Below are 22,316 nucleotides of genomic sequence, written 5' to 3'. Positions count from 1 at the left end.
ACAAAGAAGGGCTTAATACATTATTTTTTCCAAAACTTCAAAGACTGACTTATGCACTGCACTCTATATAGTAAATGACATGGAGATTGATGGTGCAAGGTAAATGGGACAAGTAAGGAAATGCATGATAAAGACTTCAATTTATATTGCATATTTCATGACCTTACCGTTTCTGGGCGTGAACTTGGTTGCGTCATCTGAGAGAGGCAGGGAGCATTATGCTTGGAAATCTCGCCAGCGCGAATCCTATCCTGGCCCTCTTGGGGATTTACACATGTAGCAAATGGGCCTAGAGAATTGTGCCAATGGACTGTGGTTTATAATGTGGAAATGTGCTCCTGATAGTCTGTCACCCCTTTGCTTACCAAGAATCTATTCACCTCTACCTTAAAATATTGAAAGACTCTGCTTCCTCAACCTTTTCAGGAAGAGAGTTCCAGAGACTCATGCTCTGAGTATAAAATTTCACCTCATTTTGTTGTAAATGGATGACCCCCCCAGGTCTAGATTCTTTCACGAGAAAACATCTCATCATCTACCCTGTTAAGACCCCTCAGGATCTTGATTCATTCAAGTTGCCTCAATCTTCTAAACTCTAGCAGATGCAAGCCTAACCTGTATAATCTTTCCTTGTAAGATAACCCATTCGTTCCAGGTATTTGTCTGGTAAATATGAAGAATATTGAACGTGGTTAAAGTACCCATATCCTAACTTGCACGAAGTCTGTTTATCGCTCACCCCTGTACTCACTGACTTGTACAGGCTTCTGTTCGAGCATCACTTCAGATTTGAAATTTTCATTCTAGTCTTCAGGTTTGTCTGAGTTTGCTGTACTCTATCTGCAACCTCCTTGAGTCCAATAACTCTGAGATCTATGTGCTGCTCCAATTCTGGTCTCTGGAGCATTCCCAGTTTTCATTGCCCCACAGTTGGCAGCTGTGTCTCCAGATGGGGTCTTTAGGTTTAGGTAGAGAATTTTAGATCCTTTCTACACATCTACTTTTCTCAATCGGGGAGGCCATGGCCTAGTATTATTGTTGGACTATTTAATCCAGAAATTTGACTTGTGTCTGGGGATCCAGGTTTGAATCTCGCCATGGCAGATGGTGGAATTTGAATTTGATAAAACATACCTGGAATTAAGCATCTACTGATGGCAATTAAACCGTTGATGATTGTCGTGAAAAATTCATCTGGTTCCTTTAGGAAAGGAAATCTGCTGTTCTTAGCTGGCCTGGCCCACATTTGACTCCAGAGCCACAGCGGTGCCCATGTCCCGCAAATGAATAAAGAGAAAAAAACCTTTTAAGATGTTGCAGAAAATCTGTCATTTGACCATTTGGTCAAATGATATCTCCTTTTGTGGCTTTTGCCAAATTGTGTCTGATAAACACTTGCTTGTGTGAACACAAGTGTGTGAACACTTGGATCAGATACTGAAAGGCTTTGTTGATCCATGGAAATGTATTTTGTGATGAATCATAATTTTTTTAAAAGTCAAGCGAAATTAAAAGACCAACTAATAAATTATATTTATTTTAGGTAAACTGTTAATTTTGTCAGAAGGCATCTTATTCATTCACCCTCGCTCTGGCAGCATGACAATTCCAAAAAACCACATGGCTGCACTGAAGTATTATGATGGGGTAAGTGCCATTATCAGCAATTTAAGAAAGAATGCTTTGGAGTTGCATGTTGACTGAACCTCAGTGGTGTATCTCAAGTAGTGTATACTATTCTAGTCCCACATTCTAAGGGGGCCGTCAAGGCTCATGGGGAAATGTACAGGATTAGTAGGACTAATCTTGTGTTGAAGGGAAAAGTTCTAAGGAATGACTAAAGGTGGAATTGTTGGAATAGAATTTTCTGTAATGGTGAAAGTTTCTTGTTCTTTGAAGTAGATAAACATACCATTAGTATGTAAACATACTATTATTAGAGAAATGGTTTTGGGGAGATGGGATTGAAAGTGGATAAATCTCAGAACCTGATAATCTTCATTTCAGAGCACTTAAGAAAGTGGCCCTGGAAATAGATCCATTGGTGGTCATTTTCCAAAATTCTTTGTACTCTGGAATAGTTCCTACAGATTGAATGTAAGTCTGCCATTCAAAAAGAAAGATGGAGAGAAAACGCAGAACTGTTGGCCAGTACTGGGGAAGTTGCTAGAGTCCGTTATCAAGGATTTCATACATAGAACACTACAGCGCAGAACAGGCCCTTCAGCCCATGATGTTGCGCCGACCAGTTAAAAAGCAATGACCCTCTAACCTAAACCAGTCCCTTTCCATCCATAAACCTATCCACTGATCTTTTAAACGCCCCCAAACTAGGCGCATTTACAACTGCAGCAGGCAGGGCATTCCAACCCCTCACCACCCTCTGGGTAAAGAACCTACCCCTGACATCCGTCCTATAACTACCACCCCTTAATTTAAAGCTATGCCCCCTCGTGCTAGCTTTCTCCATCTGAGGAAAAGGGCTATCACTATACCTCAGCATTTGGAAAGCAGTGGTATAATCAAAGCATAGATTTATAGAAGGGAAATCATGCTTGATAAATCTATTGGAAATCTTTGAATTTGTAACTATAGAATTCACCAAGGAGAACTGTGGATGTGGATTATTTAGATTTTCAGAAGGCTTTCATCATCTCATATATAGCAGACTACTAAGAACAAAGAACAACACAGCACGGGAAACAGGCCCAACGAGCCCGCGCCACCATTTTAACAATGTGTTTTCCCTCTTCCACCCTTGACCCATGTCTATGCTTATGGTACCCCCATTGGAAACCAGATTAAGGGGAGAATAATTTAGGGACGATTTGTTACACCGATCAGCCGAAGAGCACATCTATGGGGTGTGGGAGGAAACCGGAGCACCCGGAGGAAACCCACGCAAACACAGAGAATGTGCAAACTCCCACAGACACTGGCCCAAATCCATGTATCTGCACAGCTAACAGTGATCGTCACTGAGCTGTTGTGGTGCCCATCTGCTGGTCCAGTTTTAAGCATACACAAACGACGCAAAGTACTAGGCTATTCTCGAAACATCCAGAAGCAGCCCACGCAAGACCCACCGTGTGCATGCCTCGCGTTAGTTAATAAGGTGGACCGATGCACCTGCGGAGTAAAAGAGCAAAACATCAACACATGTAACAGTTGATTTCCAGGAACGTCCCGAGGCTCTGATCCTTATTTAAAACAGTCTCCTATAACCCTCCATCCCTGTTTTGCTCATGTGTCTATCTAAGTAAACCTTAAACAAGTCCAGTGTGCCTGCCTCCACCACCTTACTTGGTAGTGCATTCCATACCCCCACAACCCTCTGTGTGAAAAACCTCCCTCTAGCATCCAAATTCTACCTCTTCCCCCCTCACCTTAAGCCCAGGGCCCCTCGTGATATTTGTCTCCAATCTAGGAAAAAGCCTGCCACTGTTTATCTATACCCTTCATTATTTTATACACCTCTATCAGATCTCCCGTTAATCTCCGTCTTTCTAAGGAAAAGAGCCCCAGTTTACCCAATCTTTCCTCATAACCCAGACCTTCCATACCAGGCAGCATCCTGGTAAACCACCTCTGCACTCCCTCCAGGGTCTCCACGTCCTTCCAGTAGTAAGCTGACCAGAACTGGACGCAGTACTCCAAATGCGGTTTAACCAACGTTCTATACAACTGTAGCATTAGACGCCAGCTCTTGTACTCTATACCCCTTCCTATAAAGGCTAGCTTTCTTCTCAACCTTCTGCGCCTGTGTTGCCACCTTCAAAGACTTGTGCGTTTGCACTCCCAGGTCCCTCTGCATTTCTATGCTCTTAGTAGGTCTACCCTTTATCATGTAACTCCCCTCTACATTATTCCTTCCAAAATGCATCACCTCGCATTTAACAGGATTAAATTCCATCTGCCATTTACCTGCCCAATATACCAGCCTATCTATCCTGCTGTGTCACCTGACACTCCTCACTATCCGCGAATGGGCCAGGAACTGGCAAATGGAATTTAATGTTGGCAAGTGCGAGGTGGTTCACTTTGGTAGGAATAATGGTAGGAAGGACTTACTTACGTGGCAAAAAACTGCAGCAGGCGACGATGCAGAGGGACCTCGGGGTCCTTGTGCATGAGTCACAAAAACCCAGCCTGCAGGTGCAGCAGGTGGTCAGGAAGGCTAATGGGATGCTGGCCTTCATAGCGAGGGGGATTGAATATAAAAGTAGGGAGGTTTTGCTGCAGCTGTATAGGGCATTGGTGAGGCCGCAGCTGGAGTACTGTGTGCAGTTTTGGTCGCCGCACTTACACAAGGATATTTTGGCCTTGGAGGGAGTGCAGAGGAGGTTTACTAGGCTGATACCGGAGTTGAGGGGGTTGAGCTATGAGGAGAGGCTGAATAAACTAGGCTTGTACTTGTCAGAGTTTAGAAGAATGAGAGGAGATCTCATTGAGACGTATAAGATGATGAATGGGATGGATAGGATAGAGGTGGAGAGACTCTTCCCGCTCAAAGGACAGTAGGACTAGGGGGCACAGCCTCAAGATAAAGTGGGGGTGGTTTAGAACAGAGTTGAGGAGGAACTTCTTCACTCAAAGGGTGGTGAATCTCTGGAATTCTCTGCCCGTTGAAGTGGTGGAGGCTGCCTCGCTAAATATTTTTAAGACGCGGGTTGATGGGTTTTTGATAAGCAAGGGGATTAAGGGTTATGGGGAGAGGGTGGGAATGTGGAACTGAGCCACGATAGATCAGCCATGATCTTATTGAATGGCAGGGCAGGCTCGAAGGGCTAGATGGCCTACTCCTGCTCCTATTTCTTATATTCTTATGATCCTCTTGGGAAGAGTGATCATTGTATGGTGGAGTTTCTGATGCAGACGGAGGAGGAGAAAGTGGGTTCCCGGACATGTGTCCTTTGTTTGAAGAGAGGGGAGTATGCTTAGCTTATGTCTGAAAGCTAGGTGCATTCTCAAAGTGATTTGTCTTAATGAACCATCTCCAACAATAGAATACCTCTGCTGATTGCCGTAGATGCTTTGCTGATGAGAGAGGTGATGAATCCTTCACACTCCCCTGAAGTGATTATCCTTGGGTTTTGCAAACGGACTGACTCGACTCTAGTGAATTAAAATGTGTTGCGAGACAAATTAGGGTTAGCTATCTTGGGAGTTCAAATCACGTTAGTATGTGTTTTTTAAAAATCTGTTTACAGATTTCCCACTAGTAGATTAAAAACCATTATCTGACGTAAAGCATATTGACATGTCTTCGGTGTCTCTTATTTTCTCCTCTTGACTGACTGGGAAGACAGGAAGTTGGGCCACAATCAGATCAGCTATGATCTTATCAAATTATAGGGCAGCATGGTGACAGTGGTTGGCACTGCTGCCTCACCTAATGGGAATAGATGTGTATACTTGGGCAGCTGTTACTATGAATTAGTCAGTACAGATATTGCATTGTTTGTGAAGTGCTTTGGGGCATCCTCAAGATGTTTGATTTTGAGACTAAGTGCCAAGGTGGGGCAGGAATATGGAGCATTTCCCACTGTGGAGACCGGCAGGAAAACACACCAAATCTTTTGGCTCAACCTTATTAATTATGCAACCAGGTGTTTTATGCCACATTCGATGGCAGGGCAGCCCTGGACACTGTAATGTCTGGGTGTCATATTGAAAAGACACCCAATGTCACTGTCACTGGTGCCATTGTGAAAGGAGTTGACAGCCAGAAAATGAAGGTAAATCTCTGAGAGCACTTGAGGCCAGAAGATGGACCTCCTGAGAATGAAGGTGGGTTTCCAGGAATGTTCTAAGCTGAAAGGTGGATACCCTGCAAGACATTGATGCACCCTTGACCCACTCTCAAATTTGAGTTTTTTTGAAGGAGTAACCAAAAAGATAGGTGTGGGCAGTGCAGTTGTCTACATGGATTTTAACAAAGCCTTTGATAAGGTACAGCATGGTAGGTTGTTGCATAAGGTTAAATCTCATGGGATCCAGGGTGAAGCAGCTAAATGGATTCAAAAGTGGCTTGCTGACAGCCAGAGGGTGGTTGTAGAGGATTGTTTTCAAACTGGAGGCCTGTGACCAGCGGTGTGCCTCAGGGATCAGTGCTGGATCCACTGTTATTTGTCATTTATATTACTGACTTGGTTGAGAGTATGAAAGGCGTGGTTGATAATTTGCAGCTGACACCAGGATTGGTGGCATAGTGGACAGTGAAGTAGGGTATCTTCGTTTGCAATGGGATCTTGATCAATTGGGCCAGCGGGCTGATGAATGTCAGATGAAGTTTAATTTAGATAAATGCAAGGTGATGCATTTTGGTAGATTGAACGAGGGCAGGACTTACTCGGTTAATGGTAGGGCATTTGGGAAAGTTACAGAGCAAAGAGATCTAGCGGTACAGGTTCATAGCTCCTTGAAAGTGAAGTCACTTGGGACAGCGTGACGAAGACATTCAGCATGCTATAAGGGCACACTTGGAATACTGTGTACAGTTCTGGTCACTCTATTATAGAAAGGATATTATTAAATTAGAAAGAGTGCAGAAACGATTTATTAGGATCCTACTGAGGCTTGATGGTTTTAGTTATAAAGAGAGGCTGGATAGACTCGGACTTTTTTTGTCTGGAGCTTGGAGGCTGAGGGGTGATCTTAGAGGTCTATAAAATAATGAGGGGCATAGATTAGCTAGTCAGTATCTTTTTCCAAAGGTAGGAGAGTCTAAAGCTAGAGGGCATTGGTTTAAGGTGAGAGGGGAGAGGTACAAAAGTGTCCAGTGGGGCAGTTTTTTTCACACCAAGGATGGTGAGCATCTGGAACAAGCTGCCAGAAGTAGTAGTTGAGGCGGGTACAATTTTGTCTTTTAAAAATCATTTAGGTGGTTACATGGGTAAGATGGATATAGAGGAACGTGGACCAAATGTGGACAATTGGGATAAGCTTAGGGGTTTAAAAAAATAAGTGGCATGAACAAGTTGGGCCGAAGGACCTTTTTCCATGCTGTAAACGTTTATGACTCTGGATTCATTGGTCAGAACATTGACTAGAGGAGTTGGGATGTCTTGAGTTATAAGGAGAGGCTGGATAGACTGGGACTTTTTTTCTGTGGAGCGTAGAAGGCTGAGGGGCGATCTTATAGAGGCCCATAAAATAATGAGGAGCATAGATCAGCTTTCCCAAAGGTAGGGGAGTCTAAAACTAGAGGGTATAGGTTTAAAGTAAGAGGGGAGAGATACAAAAGGAAACAAGGGCAATTTTTCAGAGGGTGATGAGTGTCTGGAACAAGCTGCCAGAGGTGATAGTAGAGGCGGGTATAATTTTGTCTTTTAAAAAGCTAGTTACATGGGTAAGATGAATATAGAGAGAGATGGCAGACAATTGGAACTAGCTTAGGGGTTTAAAAAAAGAAGGGTGGCATGGAAAAGTTGGGCTGAAGGGTCTATTTCCATGCTGTAGATCTCTGATTCTCTGACACAGCTGTGGTGTTCTGGAATCCAGGTTTGTGAGCTGTCATCATCAGACTTTTTACTATCATCTTGAACTCCAGAGGCAGCCCCAAGCATTGTTCAGTTGGGTCCTGACATCTGAATGCCATGTTTTTTCAAATGTGTTTCATGGTGTGTTTTCTGGCTAACATTGTGGAGAATCTGGCATAGGGGTTAGAGCCTTCATCTGCATCCAATTAATGGGATGCAAATGAAGTTCACACCAGCCTCTGAATTTTCCGAACCGTTATTGTGGGCACCAGTATAGGGTCCCGCTGTAAATTCATGCTGGCGTGAAATCTATTTTTGGGCCTCATGCCATACAGTCTCCCCACGAACCTGCAGGAGAGGGCTTGGGAGAATTTTGCCCATTACATAAATACGAGTGCAGCCTTTCAAAACTGTTACCACTAATGATTGTACTTTTATGGCTATTTGTATAATTAAGTTCCAGTACATTTGAGGAATACCTCTTGGCCTGCATTTAGTCCTGGTGTGGTCTATTTTATCCAGAGTGTAGATACACTACAGGCTACTTTATTTATTGGATGAAAAATAGAATGATGCTTGCTTAAGCACTTGTGCACCACTAGTGCACTTTGAACCTAGCTGATAATTATTAACAGGATATCACATCAAAGCTAACTTGAGTTGGGGTGCACTGTTCTTTTTAAATAAGTTAATAAACTGGATGTGTAAGACATAATTTCAAAATTGGCTAGTGATATGAAATTCAGAAATGTGGAAATAATGAGAATAATTATAGACATGAGAATAATAGATTTCAGAAGGACATAGACCTGGTGTTGTCAGACTTTTAAAATGGGCAGATGCATGGAAGATGAACTTTAGTGTGAACTGAAATTTGGGTAGAAGAATGAGCAGCAGTGTGAAGTTAAATGATTCAAATTTAAAAAGGATGTAGGAACAGGGAGACTTGGGGGTTTATGTACACAATCTTTGAAGGTGATAGCAAAAGTTGAAAAGGCTGGTTTTAAAAAAAGAACACTCAAGATCCTTAACTTTATTGTGACGTGAGAATAAAGCAAGAAGGTGCTAAATATATAAATTATAAAACACTGATTAGACTAGTCCCAGTTGGCGTATTTTCAGTTCTGGACACCACACTTGAGGAAGGATGCCAAGGCCTTAGACTCCAAGTTTTTTTTTCAATTTTTGACTGCTTTTGTTATGGTCATTTATGTTTTTTTTAAAGATCTTCTGACAATGAGCCCATTTCTCTCTTAAATGTCATTTATTGGCTACCTCCAAGCCATTTTGAATGTATGGGATTGTAGTAATATCTGTCTGCATTGCCTTTTGAGACAACAAAAAGCATTGATGTCTGTACTGCAGCAAGTTCTGAAAGCATCTGTAGCTCAGCACGGTCATCAGGATTTAGTCATTTGGTGTCTTAGAGCTGCATACAATAAGTGGTTGATCTGATTGTTGTATTAATTCCATTTCTTGCTTGCCCTCCATAACCCTCAACTGTCATGTCAATCAAAATTTGTTCAGCTGGGGTTTGAATATTTTCCTCTGCTTGTTGGGAAGAGAATTCCAGAGAGGATCATGAGAGACTTACTATTTTTAAACTCTCTCTCTCTCTCTCTCTCTCTCTCTCTCTCTCTCTCTCCCTCTCCCCCTCTCTCTCTCTCTCTCTCTCTCTCTCTCTCTCTCTCTCTCCCCCTCCTCCCCCTCTCTCTCTCTCTCTCTCTCTCTCTGTCTCTCTCTCTCTCTCTCTGTCTCTCTCTCTCTCCCCCTCTCCCTCTCTCTCTCTCCGCACCCCACCCCCACCCCCAAACAAAAAATGATTCTCGCAGTATCTACCCTGTGATGCCCCCTCAAAATTTTTTCAGCATCATGATCATGTTTCCCTATTTTACTTGCCCTCGCTTCTGTCATAATGCATGGGAAACTCATTTCCAATGATTTTAATAATTTCCGTTGAATTAAAGGGCCCCCCAGCCACATGATTCACCCTCCAACTGAATGTTAATTTTTCGCCGACATGACATCATGTCAGTGAGGGTCACAACGGCTACAAAGAACGGAAATCAGCCGAGAAAACCCGCAAAGGCTGCTGGGGGTGGGGCAATGCCTGGGCAGTGCCAGGATGGGCTCTCTGGGGAGCCCCAATGGGTGGGGCTAGGAGCTAATGCCTGTAAGTGGGTGGAGGGGGGATGGACGGAATGCCCTGATCTTTCCTTAATTGTGGAGGATGGGGGAGAGCCCAAGGTAGAGGGTGTGTTGTAGTGATGGGGTGGGGGGAGACACCCTGATTATACTTTATTTGTTTTTCATGAGACTCTGCTGTCATTGATACAAAGGCAAACACCAACCATTGTCAGAATCAAAGTTCTTTACTTATCCTACATATATAGGCTGGCTAACCTTTGCTACTTAACTTTCACTCAGTGCTGGAAGTCAGTTAGCAAAAAACATGCCCGGACCCCTTTTTATAGAGTTTTATTATTTCATCAGGTAGATGTTGATTTCAAATGAGACTTAAGCACACATCATCTGATTCAATCAAAAATGTCGAGACTTAAGCATACGTCACCTGAGTATGCTCCATAAGAAAAATATGCATTTACTAGTAACAACCCCCACCGATTAGAACGTAAGCATAATGTCTTTAGATACGCTATCTGTTAGTGCAGAAAAGAACGTACTTAACTAAACTCGTACCCCTGCTGTGCTCAGTAAGCTGGAGCCTGTGGTTATCTTGTTTTGTCAATTTGCTCCCATGAGCTGATTCTCTGCCATTCTTGCAAGCCCAATGGCTCACCTTGCCCTCTACAGTGGACATTAACTCTTTTTAATAACTCAACTTAGTTACGGGTGAAAGAGAGAAATTGAAGGGAATCATAGAATCCCTACAGTGCACCCATTGATCCCTGGAATCAAACCCAGGTCCTTGGCACTGTGAGGCTACAGAGCTAACCACTATACCACCATGCCACCAGTTGAAGGCCATCCTAGTAGATGGGTGTCTTCGGCCTCGTCTCTCAGACCACTCGAAGAACAAAGAACAGTACAGCATAGGAACAGACCTTTCAACCCATCAAGTCTGTGCTGATACAGATGCCTTTTTAATCTAATATTTTCTTGCCTCTGTGGTCCACATCCCTCTTTCCCTGCCTATTCATGTATCTATCCAGATGCTTCATGAACGCTGTCATAGAATCCACTTCCTCCACTACCTCTGGCAGCGCATTTCAGTCATTCACCACCCTCTGTGAAAAACGTGCCCCTTATATCTCTCAAACTTTCCTCCCCTCACTTTCAATCTACGCCCCTGAGTAATTGAGCCTTCGAAGAAAACTCTGACTATCCACTCTATCCAAGTCTAACATAATCTTTTAAGCTTTTGTCAAGTTTCCCTCATCCTCTGACACGCCAATGAAAACAATCCAAGATGGTTCAACCTTTCTTCATTGTCCGTATCTCCAAAATAAGAACATAAGAACATAAGAAATAGGAGCAGGAGTAGGCCATCTAGCCCTTCGAGCCTGCCCCGCCATTCAATAAGATCATGGCTGATCTGTCGCTGCTCAGTTCCACTTTCCCGCCCTCTCCCCATAACCCTTAATCCCCTCTCTTATCAAAAAACCATCAACCCGCGTCTTAAAAATATTTAGCGAGGCAGCCTCCACCACTTCAACGGGCAGAGAATTCCAGAGATTCACCACCCTTTGAGTGAAGAAGTTCCTCCTCAACTCCGTTCTAAACCGCCCCCCTTTTATCTTGAGGCTGTGCCCCCTAGTCCTACTGTCTTTTTTGAGCGGGAAGAGTCTTTCCACCTCTATCCTATCCATCCCATTCATCATCTTATACGTCTCAATGAGATCTCCCCCATTCTTCTAAACTCTAACGAGTACAAGCCCAGTTTATTCAGCCTCTCCTCATAGTTCAACCCCCTCAACTCCGGTATCAGCCTAGTAAACCTCCTCTGCACTCCCTCCAAGGCCAAAATATCTTTGCGCAGGTGCGGCGCCCAAAACTGCACACAGTACTCCAGCTGCGGCCTCACCAATGCCCTATACAGCTGCAGCAAGACCTCCCTACTTTTATATTCAATCCCCCTCGCTATGAAGGCCAGCATCCCATTCGCCTTCCTGACCACCTGCTGCACCTGCAAGCTGGGTTTTTGCGACTCTTGCCATGTCTCTATAATGGCTACAATCAGACCCATTAACCTTAACTTATACTGTTAACTATTTTGTACTGAATACTGCGTACTAAGTAAATATGATGTGGCGATGCTGGCATTGGACTGGGGTAAACACAATAATGTCTCAATAGGCAACATTTTGGTGAATCTCTTCTGCTCTGGATAGAGGATTGGTTGTCTAATAGGAGGCAGAGAGTTGGTATCAATGGGTGCTATTCTGACTGGCGGTTGGTGACTAGTGGAGTGCCACAGGGATCGGTGCTGGGGCCTCGGCTATTTACCATTTATATAGATGATGTGGAGGAGGGGGCTGAGTGTAGGGTGACGAAATTTGCTGATGACACGAAGATGAGTGGAAAAACAAATTGTGCAGAGGGTGTGGAAAGTCTGCAGAGGGATCTCTGCGGGCTGAGCGAGTGGGCGAGGACCTGGCAGATGGGGTACAATGTTAGCAAGTATGAGGTTATCCACTTTGGCAGGAATAATAGTAGGAGGGATTACTATTTCAAGGGCGAAAAGCTGCAGCATGCTATGGTGCAGAGGGACCTGGGGGTCCTTGTGCATGAGTCGCAAAAACCCAGTCTGCAGGTGCAGCAGGTGATCAAGAAGGCGAATGGGATGCTGGCTTTTATAGCGAGGGGGATAGAATATAAAAGCAGGGAGGTCTTGCTGCAACTTTACAGGATACTGGTGAGGCTGCAGCTGGAGTACTGTGTGCAGTTTTAATCGCTGCACTTACGCAAGGATATTTTGGCCTTGGAGGGAGCGCAGAGGAGGTTCACTAGGCTGATACCAGAGATGAGGGGGTTAGACTATGAAGAGAGGCTAAATAGACTGGGTCTGTACTCGGAGTTTAGAAGGATGAGGAGGGATCTTATAGAGACGTATAAGATAATGAAAGGGATGAATAGGGTAGAGGTAGAGAGATTCTTCCCGCTCAGAAATGACAGCAGGACTAGAGGGGACAACCTCAAGATAAGGGGGGAGCAGTTTAGAACAGTTGAGGAGGAACTTCTTCACTCACAGGGTGGTGAATCTCTGGAATTCTCTGCCCGTTGAAGTGGTGGAGGCTACCTCACTGAATATGTTTAAGTCACGGGTAGATAGATTTCTGATAGACAAGGGAATTAAGGGTTATGGGGAGAAAGTGGAACTGATCCACTTCAGATCAGCCATGATGTTATTGAATGGCGGGGCAGGCTCGAAGGGCTAGATGGCCTACTCCTGCTCCTATTTCTTATGTTCTTAAATGGCTTCTTGCTGTGCTGGTTACAGCACAGAAGGCTGTTCGATCTGTCGTATCTGTCAACAAGAGCAGTGCTTATAGTGCCACGCCCCTGCCTTTTTCCCATATTCTATCAAATCTTTCTTCTTCGGGTAATATTCTGTTCTAACAACCAGTTAAGATTGGTCCATATTTGGCAAAACAAACTCGATAATCATCACAAATATTGCTTTAAATACCTAATGGTATTGTGGGTCAACCCACAGCACATGCACTGCAGTGTTTCAAGAAGGCAGCTCACCATCACCTTCTCAGTGGCAATGATAGTTGGGTTATAAATGCTGGCCAGCAGGCAATGCCCCTGTCCCGAGATTGGAACAAAAAAGGTGAAAAAAATGTAATTCCTTGACTGACATTTTGTTTTTTCCTTGAAAAGCTCAATGAAACACTTGAATCAGAATTCTGTCCCAGACTAGATGTTGATTTTGAGGCTATGCGTTACTAATGTTTTTTTATATTCTAGAATTCCCCAGGTGTTGTTGCTGTACTTATCATTGAATACAAGAAATCGTTGCTTCCGCATCTGCCCGTTCATTTACACACCGCGTCACATTGCTTGATGTTTGCATTTATGCCACGATCAAAAATGTACAAGTCCTTTTACTCCCAGGTAAGTTCATAAATACAAATGGTGGATGAGTTCCAATAATTAAATATTTCCCTCTGTCTCCTTATAACATTGTTGAAATCGATACAGTTTCCAGCTGTAAAAGTTTATTCCAATTTACAAAGAGACAACCTCGTGCCTGCTTGATTATTGGTATAATGAATAATTGACCTAATAAACAGTTATCTGCTAAAATTAATAAACTTCTCATTATCTGTATTTAAAAGTCAATGTGCCCTTTAAAATGTAGCTATTGCGCAAGACCAGTAATTTTTCATGACCCTTGGAAATGATTTGCAAGGCCATTCCATTATGGAACAAGGCCCGGTGGGCACATTGTTGTTGGCTTTTAAACAATCAGCAAGTAACTTCCCTTTCACGCTTCTCTTTTTTTGACTTACATGCACCACTGGGGGGGGAAAAGCTGTGTAAATAATTTCACTGAGCGAATATATTTTGAGCAGTAACTACCTGAAAGTAGTGGTGTTCAGTCATCCATTATCCCTGATGAACTATTTGGGTGGCTGCCAGTCAGCTTCGTGAGGACTAATACTGTCATTATGCCATTAAAAGTTTACCTTTTGTTTTTCCTGCCTCCTGAAGCAGGAGAGTTTTTATGCTCCTTGTTCAAGTAAAGCATTTTTTTAAAATCCTGCCTGTTTCTAATAGCTGCATTTTCAGGTGACTTGATTGACTGTTCAATGGAAAATACTTTAAGATATTCAAATGAATACTCCTTCATGGGCCAGACCCTGATTAATAATTCTGAAATATAGGATATTTTGACCACAAACTGCTGGGAACAGTATAAGTAAGAGTCTGCCTTGATATATATGTTTCTCTTGAGGCACTTCACATAAAATTCACATTTATTCAAATTGCTATCTATGCCATATTTGCTAGTGATGCATTTTTTTGAAGCTAAAATTGAACACTTGAGCTAATCCTTTTTCGTTGTTTTCAGGAGTTAATTACAGTTTATTATTTAGCCATGTTAAGCTGCTTATGTTGCTGCAATTGTAGCACGTTATCTCAGATTAATTTTTATCTAGATACACAAAGCAATTGTCTCAAAACTTGTGAAGTATTCTGTGGCCTGTGACTTTCAGCTCTTGTTTGACTATTGTATGAAGTACTGGATTACATCATTAAGAAAGGTGTTACTTAGGCGTTAATCTAACTCCGTTTTGATGCATAGAAGTTAAAAAATGATTTTGAACATGTTTATCCATTTTCTGTCATGCACCTGTTCAGTCTAAGATTGGATGCAAATACAAGGCAGAACTTTCCAGCCCATTGAAGGCTGGATCTGGGACAACAGGGTGAGAAATCCTGGAAACTGATGTTGAGCCAGGATCCTGATATGAACCTGCCCTCTGCTGCTTTCCCTGGGGAGTGATTGAAGGAGAGCAGGAACCCCCATTGCATCTGCCAGATAATTAAGAAGTGGTTGCAGTTGTTAAGCCAATTATTCACTGTTATAATATTGAATCCTGGATTTCCCCATCAGAGTCCTTTTTCAATCTATCAGCAGTTTACCAAGTTAAATGTTCAGTGGGAAATGGCTTTTCTGTGAAACTGACAAGTCCTGAATAAAAACACATTACTGTGGATGCTGGAATCTGAAACGAAAAGAGAAAATGCTGGAGAATCTTAGCAGGTCTGGCATCATCTGCAAGGAGAGAAAAGAGCTAACGTTTTGAGTCCAGATGACCCTTTGTCAAAACTCTGAAGTTCTGATCAATTACACTGAAGAGCTTCTGCTATGTCCAGTACCAGGTGCTGTTCAGCGCACTTCTCTGTGTGCTTTTGCTGCATGACAGTTGATTGCTAACTTCTTCACCTGTCTCGCACTTATTTCACTCACCTTTAGCTGTATTTCCCTGTACTAGCCTTCACCACAGAGAAACAATTTATGCAGCTTTACCTTCCATTTCTGTGGGGGCAAGAGCCAGAACAATATGGACTAATCTTAACTAACTGCTGGGACAGAATGAATATTTATCTGAAGAAAAATTTGATGGATTATGGAGGAAAGACAGGGGTGTGGCACTATAAGCACTGCTTTCGTAGAGAGTTACGACAGGTCGAATGGTCTTCTCACAAGTGCTCGTAATGGCTTGTGTTCAGAGAATGCAACACCATATGTGGAGTGTGACTGGAGCTTGGGTGCAAGAAGGCAATAGGCTGAGAGTGAGTGAATGCTGTGCAGATGGGGTGATAAGATGTCTTCGGAGTGGAATGAGTGGAGTTGCAAGATGTGTTGACTTGACTTGTGCTTTGCAGGAGGATGTATAGACTAGCCTGTGGAGCTTGGCACCAGAAAATGTCAGGCAATTCACTGTTGGGCTTAAGCTGACAAATGGCAAATAACATTTATGTCACACAAGTGCCAGGCAATGACCATCTCCAACAACAGCAAATTTAACCAATTCTTGACGTTCAGTGCCATTACCATCGCTCAAATCCTCCACTGTCAACATCCTATGTAGATGGCATTCAAAATGATTGGAAGCATGTCATGAGCAATATTACAGCTTCTGTGACAATTGAGAAGCTATGTCAAATGTTTGCAACTCCTGGTTTACTGGATTCGCTTGTTTTCGATAATGGCACTGTTTACAAGTTAGTGTTGGAGATCACCATTGTAGACAGTGACTGGCTGGATGGAGTACCCGGATGAGTGGACCGGCTGGCAAGGGTATTCGCAGACATCTTTGACCTCTGACCTCTTACTTCGATCTGAGGTTTCCATCTGCTTCAAGCAGATGGCCACCGTCCCTGTACTGAAGAAAAGCCTTAATGACTACAAGTGGTTCTGGGTTTGACCATTTTGATTTACTATTGATTTGCATGTATTGGGTACAGTGAGAAGTATTGTTTCTTGCACTGTACAGATACAACATATTGTTAATAGAGTACATGGGGAGAAGGAAAGGAGAGGGTGTAGAATATAAGGGGTGATTTTCCCCCTATACTCTTACTTCCCATCCAGAAGGAGGAACATGACTACCATCCCAAAGAAGAGACAGTCTAAACCAGATGATCAGGTCTACATCAGGAGCTTTGGTAGTAACCAGAGGTAGTGGAAATAACTTTAGAGCAAAGTGGTCCGGTATCTTGGATCTTGAGACTGCAAAACGGAAAAGTTGTTTGCTTTGTAATGAGTCAAAGTGATTCAATGTGACAACCAGTTAACTAAAGTGTTGTGGATCCCATACTAAACAGTCCTCCAAATTATCTCCCAATGAAGGCCTGAACTTGCACTGCTCAGCCAGCTGGCGAAGTCTGGCCATGAAGTCAGAGACTACCTTTCCTGGCTCTCTAACCTCCAGATTAAATTTCTACCTTTGTATGATTATGGATGGTCGGGAGTTAGTGATCTTTAAACCAAATTGACTAAATTTGTCGAAGGTTTTTGTGTGTCTGAAACTGAGGTACGTCCAGCTCCTCATCTGGTTGTAAGTCTGGGTCGCAGACTGAGCATCATCTTTTGTTTCTCCTTGGTCGCTATTTTGTTTGCCATGAAAAGATATCACAACCTCTCAATATATTACCCCCAGTTCTCAATCTCAGGATCGAATGTTTCTATCATCGCAAATAATGACACCTTAAGATATAGAGCCTTGTTTACCTTGTTTGCATGTTGACTTCAAGTGATCACTGTCTTTCCCCGCCATATCTGAACTGTGGGCTTTCATTGACTGATCTGGGTTTCCCTTACGTGATGTTAGTGTATCTTTAGACTTTTTTAAATCATGTTCTCTGCAGTTGTAAGCAGACCTTTTCAGCTTTTTTTCTCATTGTTGCTGGCCCGTCTGCTAGAAGTCCTTTTATTGCTACTTCAATGACTTAAATGGGGTTTTGTTTAGTTTTACACTTAGATCTTTTATGAGCTTGCATTGTGAGGGGAAGATGATTGACAAGTCAAAGTCACGTGTCCCCACCGGGGGGAAAAAAAATCTAGGGATTCAGCTTCAGTTTAGAAGGAGGTGATGGACATCAAGCTGGAAATCAGTGTTTCTCTCCCTTGTTTTGGAAATTCTGCTGGTGGCTGGAAGCAAGATCCCTGGCCTTCCTGGAGAAAAATCTGCTGTTGGTGGTTAGCTTGCCTAGAGTCTAATTGCTCGGTTTTCGGAAGCTGTTCTGACTCCAAGCTTGTTTGTGTGTACCTGAAGAGAAGTGCAACATTCAACCAAAGGACTAAATTCCAGTACCATGTGAGCATTAGTCTTTGCTGTGTTAAATCTTTGGCTAAGGTTTTGTTTATGAGATTTGTTTCATTGGAACAGTATTTAGCTGTTGAGGTTTATACAATATCATTGTTTTGTTTGTAACTGGTAAAAGTTATTGCTGATTTTCTTTCTATACATGTTAACTGTATTTTTAAATAAACGTTGTTAACTGAATTGCCTTTTGGGTCATTTGAATCATGCCTGAAGTGAAATATCTCACTTATGGCTTGGGTCTGTGTGAAGTTTGCACATTCTCCTCGTGTCTGTGTGGGTTTCCTCCGGGTGCTCCAGATTCCTCCCACAGTCCAAAGATGTGCGGGTTAGGTTGATTGGCCATGCTAAAATTGCCCCTTAATCTCCTGAGATGTGTAGGTTAGAAGGATTAGTGGGTAAGTATGTGTGGATATGGGGGTAGGGCCTGGGTGAGATTGTGGTCGATATAGACTCAATGGGCCGAATGACCTCCTTCTGTACTGTGGGGATCCTGTGATTCTATGATCTCGTGCTCATCCTGGCCAAATTTAAAGTGCAAAATTTATGATCCAGGCGGACTTCATAAAACACTTGTTGCCGGTGTAATAACTCTTGGCTGTTTGTGACAAACAACTAACTAAAGGGTTTATTGATCAGAAGAACTATATACGTGAAGGGTTTAACAGCACAACTAGTACAGGTATAATCCTAACAATGCCCTGACTCCAACTGAAGTCCTCCAGCCCAGGAATGTTCACCCTTGCTCCCAATTGGCCCAGACTCTCACACTCATGCTTCATTGGCTGTGGCCCACGAAGGAATGCCTCTTAAAGATGCCATGCTACTACATTAGACACCAAATCGACGTTCATTTATGGTGTGACCTAGGATCAGAAAAAATTTTGTAGCTAGCAACCATTACTGATAACATGGCAGATGGTTGGCAATGCAACTGTGGACGTTCACCAGGAACTTGTTTCTGAGTTTCAGGGTTTGTTGGTTGATTTTACTGAGAGAGTGAAAGGGGCATGTTCATTTGCAGATTCATGGCCTACTTCTTAGCCTATGATTCCAGAATCACCAGTGATATTGAGTAGATCACAATGTAATCACAAAGCTCCTGACAGACACTCATATCGTTAAGACATTACTTTGGTTGTATTTCTCTCTTGATGGGGGATTGGAATTTAGGGGCAGGTGGAAAGCTGTTAACTTTTTTAAAATTTTATTCATGTTGCAAGTAGGTTTACGTTAACACAGCAGTAAAGTTACTGTGAAAATCCCCGAGTAGCCACACTCCAGCACCTGTTCGGGTACACTAAGGGGAAATTTAGCATTGCCAATGCACCTAACTAGCACACCTTTCAGACTGTAGGAAGAAACCAGAGGAAACCCAAGGCAGACACAGAGAGAATACACAGTGGCCCAAGCTGAGAATTGAACCTGGGTCCCTGGCGCTGAGAGGCAGCAGTGTTAACCACTGTGCCAGCTTGTTAATGTAATGTTAAGTGCAGAGTGTTCTTAAAACTTCCTGCTATGTAACTGTATTACTTGCGTCTGTTGAGCATGTGTAGGTTTTGGAGGGATTTTCATCTGTAAGCTAGGTCCTGCTGAGTTATTGTCAAACTTTGTTATTTATTTGTATGAAAAAGATCATTCTTTAAACAACGCGTTGGTCTACTTTATTTGTGGCCTGAAGTTACCACAGATTATGCTTTTAATTCAGTTGACATTTCCTCCTGGTGGATTTTTCAAAGACTGTTTTCATATTATATTTCACATATTGAATTATTATCAACTTAGCTGCAAGAAAGTTGGTAGAAATTATAGATTCCAGGCCAAATGGTGGTGTTATTTCCACTAAAACGTACTGATGTTTTTAAGGGATCATTTTTATCGTATTATATGACCAGCTTATTCTACTTGACCTTTCTCATTTTTAAAATTGTTCTTTGGGGAAAGGTGGTTGGATGGACAAAGTTGAATATGTGCTTGGGGTGTCTATTTTCTTCTAAAAATAGCTTCAGTTTGATCTTTGTACATTATAGGTGATGTCGCCATGGCAGCAGATGGGAGAGTCGGGGATTACACTAAAAATGTGTCAGAGTAATCAATTATCTGAAGAGCAGAGGAAGCTGTAAGTAATTTGTTTGGCCAATCGGTATTGTAAATTAAAATTTACGTTTTTATGTTTTTATTGCTAATATTTTCATTGTCTTCAGTCAGCAAGTTCAGGCACTTGATAAATTGTTTTGTTTCCAATATTTACTTAATTTATCTTTTCAAATGGCTGACTGGAAGCAGAATTTGAATTTAAGTAGACTTCATCAATGCACTAGTTGTTCAGTCTTCATGCATTTGCAGATGAACACAGCCACCCAGTCATTATGGGGCAGGAGGAAACCATTCGGTCCATTGAGTCTGCTCATACTCAGAATTATCCAATCCAGTCTCATTCCCCCATTGAATCCCCATAGCTCTGCTAGTTTATTTCTCTCAAGTCCCATCCAGATTTAATTTTAAATAATTGATTGTCTCAGCATCCTCATAGGCAGCAAGTTCTTGGCCATTGCCACATTACTTCCCTGCTTCTCTTGCTGAAAAGTTTAAATCTGTGTCTCCCAGTCATTTTATTATTGGTTAATGAGAACAGTTTTTCTTTGTGGGCTTTATCTAGACGTGTCAATTTTGTTCACCTCTTTTTCCAAATTGCTGGTCAACTCCTTTTACTCCAAGGAGAACAACCCTGGCTTCAGCAACCTAACTTTGCAGCTGAAATCCTCAATCTCTGGATCCATTCTGATCAATCTCTCCTCTGCACCCTCTTGAGGAGCCTCATTTTTTTAAATTCAAAAGTCAATGCAATGTTCTAAGCTTTGGGTGTTAGGTGCACCTGCTGAATATGTTTTTGGCGAGCGCATGCAAAATAGGTCAAGTGGTTACCTCATTTCCATTAAATGTTTGGTGGGCAGGCTGCCAATTTTGATGCCTGTCCGTCATAAGTAAATGGATAATTACAGGTTATTTAGGCTTGTTAACAAGCCTATTGACTTAAATAATACAACCTCAAACCATAACACATTTGGCACCGGCAGTCAGGCAGGAGTGGTGGGTATTTGTAAAGGCCACCATGAGTGAAGGTGGAAGCGGGGAGAACACTACCCTTCCTTTCACGCCACCTGCCTGGCAGAACACGGCAGGCACTCTCCTCTTCCCTTGCTTACCCATCCCTGGGCTGTCGGATCCTTCCCCACTCACATTGCCATTTACACCTCCTTCAGGCCCATTTTTTTATTTGTCTCATTACCACCCACATTTGACTTGCATCACAATCACTTTTCCACTTTCGGATTTTCTATCTTCTGTCCTTTTTGTTCTTACCCCCTCCCTGCCTCAACTTGCTTGTGTTCTTGGGGAACCATGTTCCTGTTCAGCCTTCTTCCTGCTGTCCCTTCAGTGCCTACTACTCAAGCTGGTAACTCCTGAGGACAGGATTTACTTCTGAGTGACAAACAGAAATCCCATTTTCCAATAATTTAGCCCATCCACAGTGACTTGTGGTAGACCAGGCTGGCATGGAGCAAGTCAGAATCAGCTGGGGAGGGGAGGGAAGAACAATCCAATCTCCCTAAAATGTAGGCGTAGTTGTGTCTGAATAAGACCTTTATAAAATTCAGCATAATTTCCCTGCTTTTGTGCTCAGTAGCTCTGTTATATGTCCCTACATGTTCTTTCAAACTCTGCCAAGAAATCTTTATTGCCTTCCTTATCCTATCTGCCCAAATGCATTACCTCGCACTTGGAATTAAATTTTATTTGCCACTTGCCTGCCCGTTCTATCAGTCTGTCTACGCCTTGTTGCAATTGATGAGTATCATCACTTTGCCCACATCTCCTAATCTCATATTGGCAAATTTAGAGATTTTACCCTATATTCCAATATCCTAAGCCATTGATGTGAATCAAAAAAACAGTGATCCAAGCAGAAACACCACTTTCTAACAACATCCTGCAGTCTGACAAACAACTATTTATCAGGACTCACTGTTTCCTGATCTTAAGCCAGTCAGTTTTTTTTTAATCCAGACACTGATCCTCCTATTCCACAAACATTAATTTTGCTAACCAGTCCTTTATGGGGCTCTCTGTCAAACACTTTCTTAAAATACACACAAACAACCACTAGTATCTCTTCAACTTCCTCTGTCATTCCATCGAGAACATTGAAATAGAACAGCTAAATGCAATCTACCTTTTACAAATCTGTGCTGGCTCTTATTAACTTAAGCTTCTCCAGGCACTGGTTAATTAATTTTATGATTATTGATTATTGTACCTTGTTTAATAGAGAAGCATTATAAGTCAAGCTTCAAAAGGCTTAAGGACACCTGGTTGGGATTGTTTGCTGTGGGTGCACCACATTGCCATTTATACCTCCTTCAGGCTTATCTTTCATTTCTTTACTTGTTCCTTCCTTTGCCACTCACTTTTGCCTTGTGCGACAATCCCTTTTGTCATTTCATCTTTCCTAGCTTCTGTCCTATCACAG

At 42.6% G+C, this 22,316-nt stretch overlaps 1 protein-coding gene across 3 annotated transcripts in view; it reads left to right on the top strand.

Annotated features, from left to right (window-relative positions):
• The window catches only part of dnaaf9 (dynein axonemal assembly factor 9), a 172,253-nt gene that overhangs the window by 79,691 nt on the left and 70,246 nt on the right, over positions 1-22,316 (top strand). For all 3 annotated transcript variants that reach the window (XM_080194312.1, XM_080194221.1, XM_080194405.1), the window contains 3 exons: positions 1,544-1,647; positions 13,416-13,562; positions 19,816-19,904. In XM_080194312.1, the coding sequence (XP_080050438.1) occupies positions 1,544-1,647; positions 13,416-13,562; positions 19,816-19,904 (340 nt within the window). The remainder of the gene's footprint in view (positions 1-1,543; positions 1,648-13,415; positions 13,563-19,815; positions 19,905-22,316) is intronic.

Source organism: Carcharhinus amblyrhynchos, chromosome 1 (genome assembly GCF_965287045.1).
Source record: "Carcharhinus amblyrhynchos chromosome 1, sCarAmb.v2.hapA, whole genome shotgun sequence".
Classification (NCBI taxonomy): domain Eukaryota; kingdom Metazoa; phylum Chordata; class Chondrichthyes; order Carcharhiniformes; family Carcharhinidae; genus Carcharhinus; species Carcharhinus amblyrhynchos.
The sequence above is the reverse complement of the archived record's forward strand: the minus strand, read 5'-3'. Positions and strand labels throughout refer to the sequence as shown.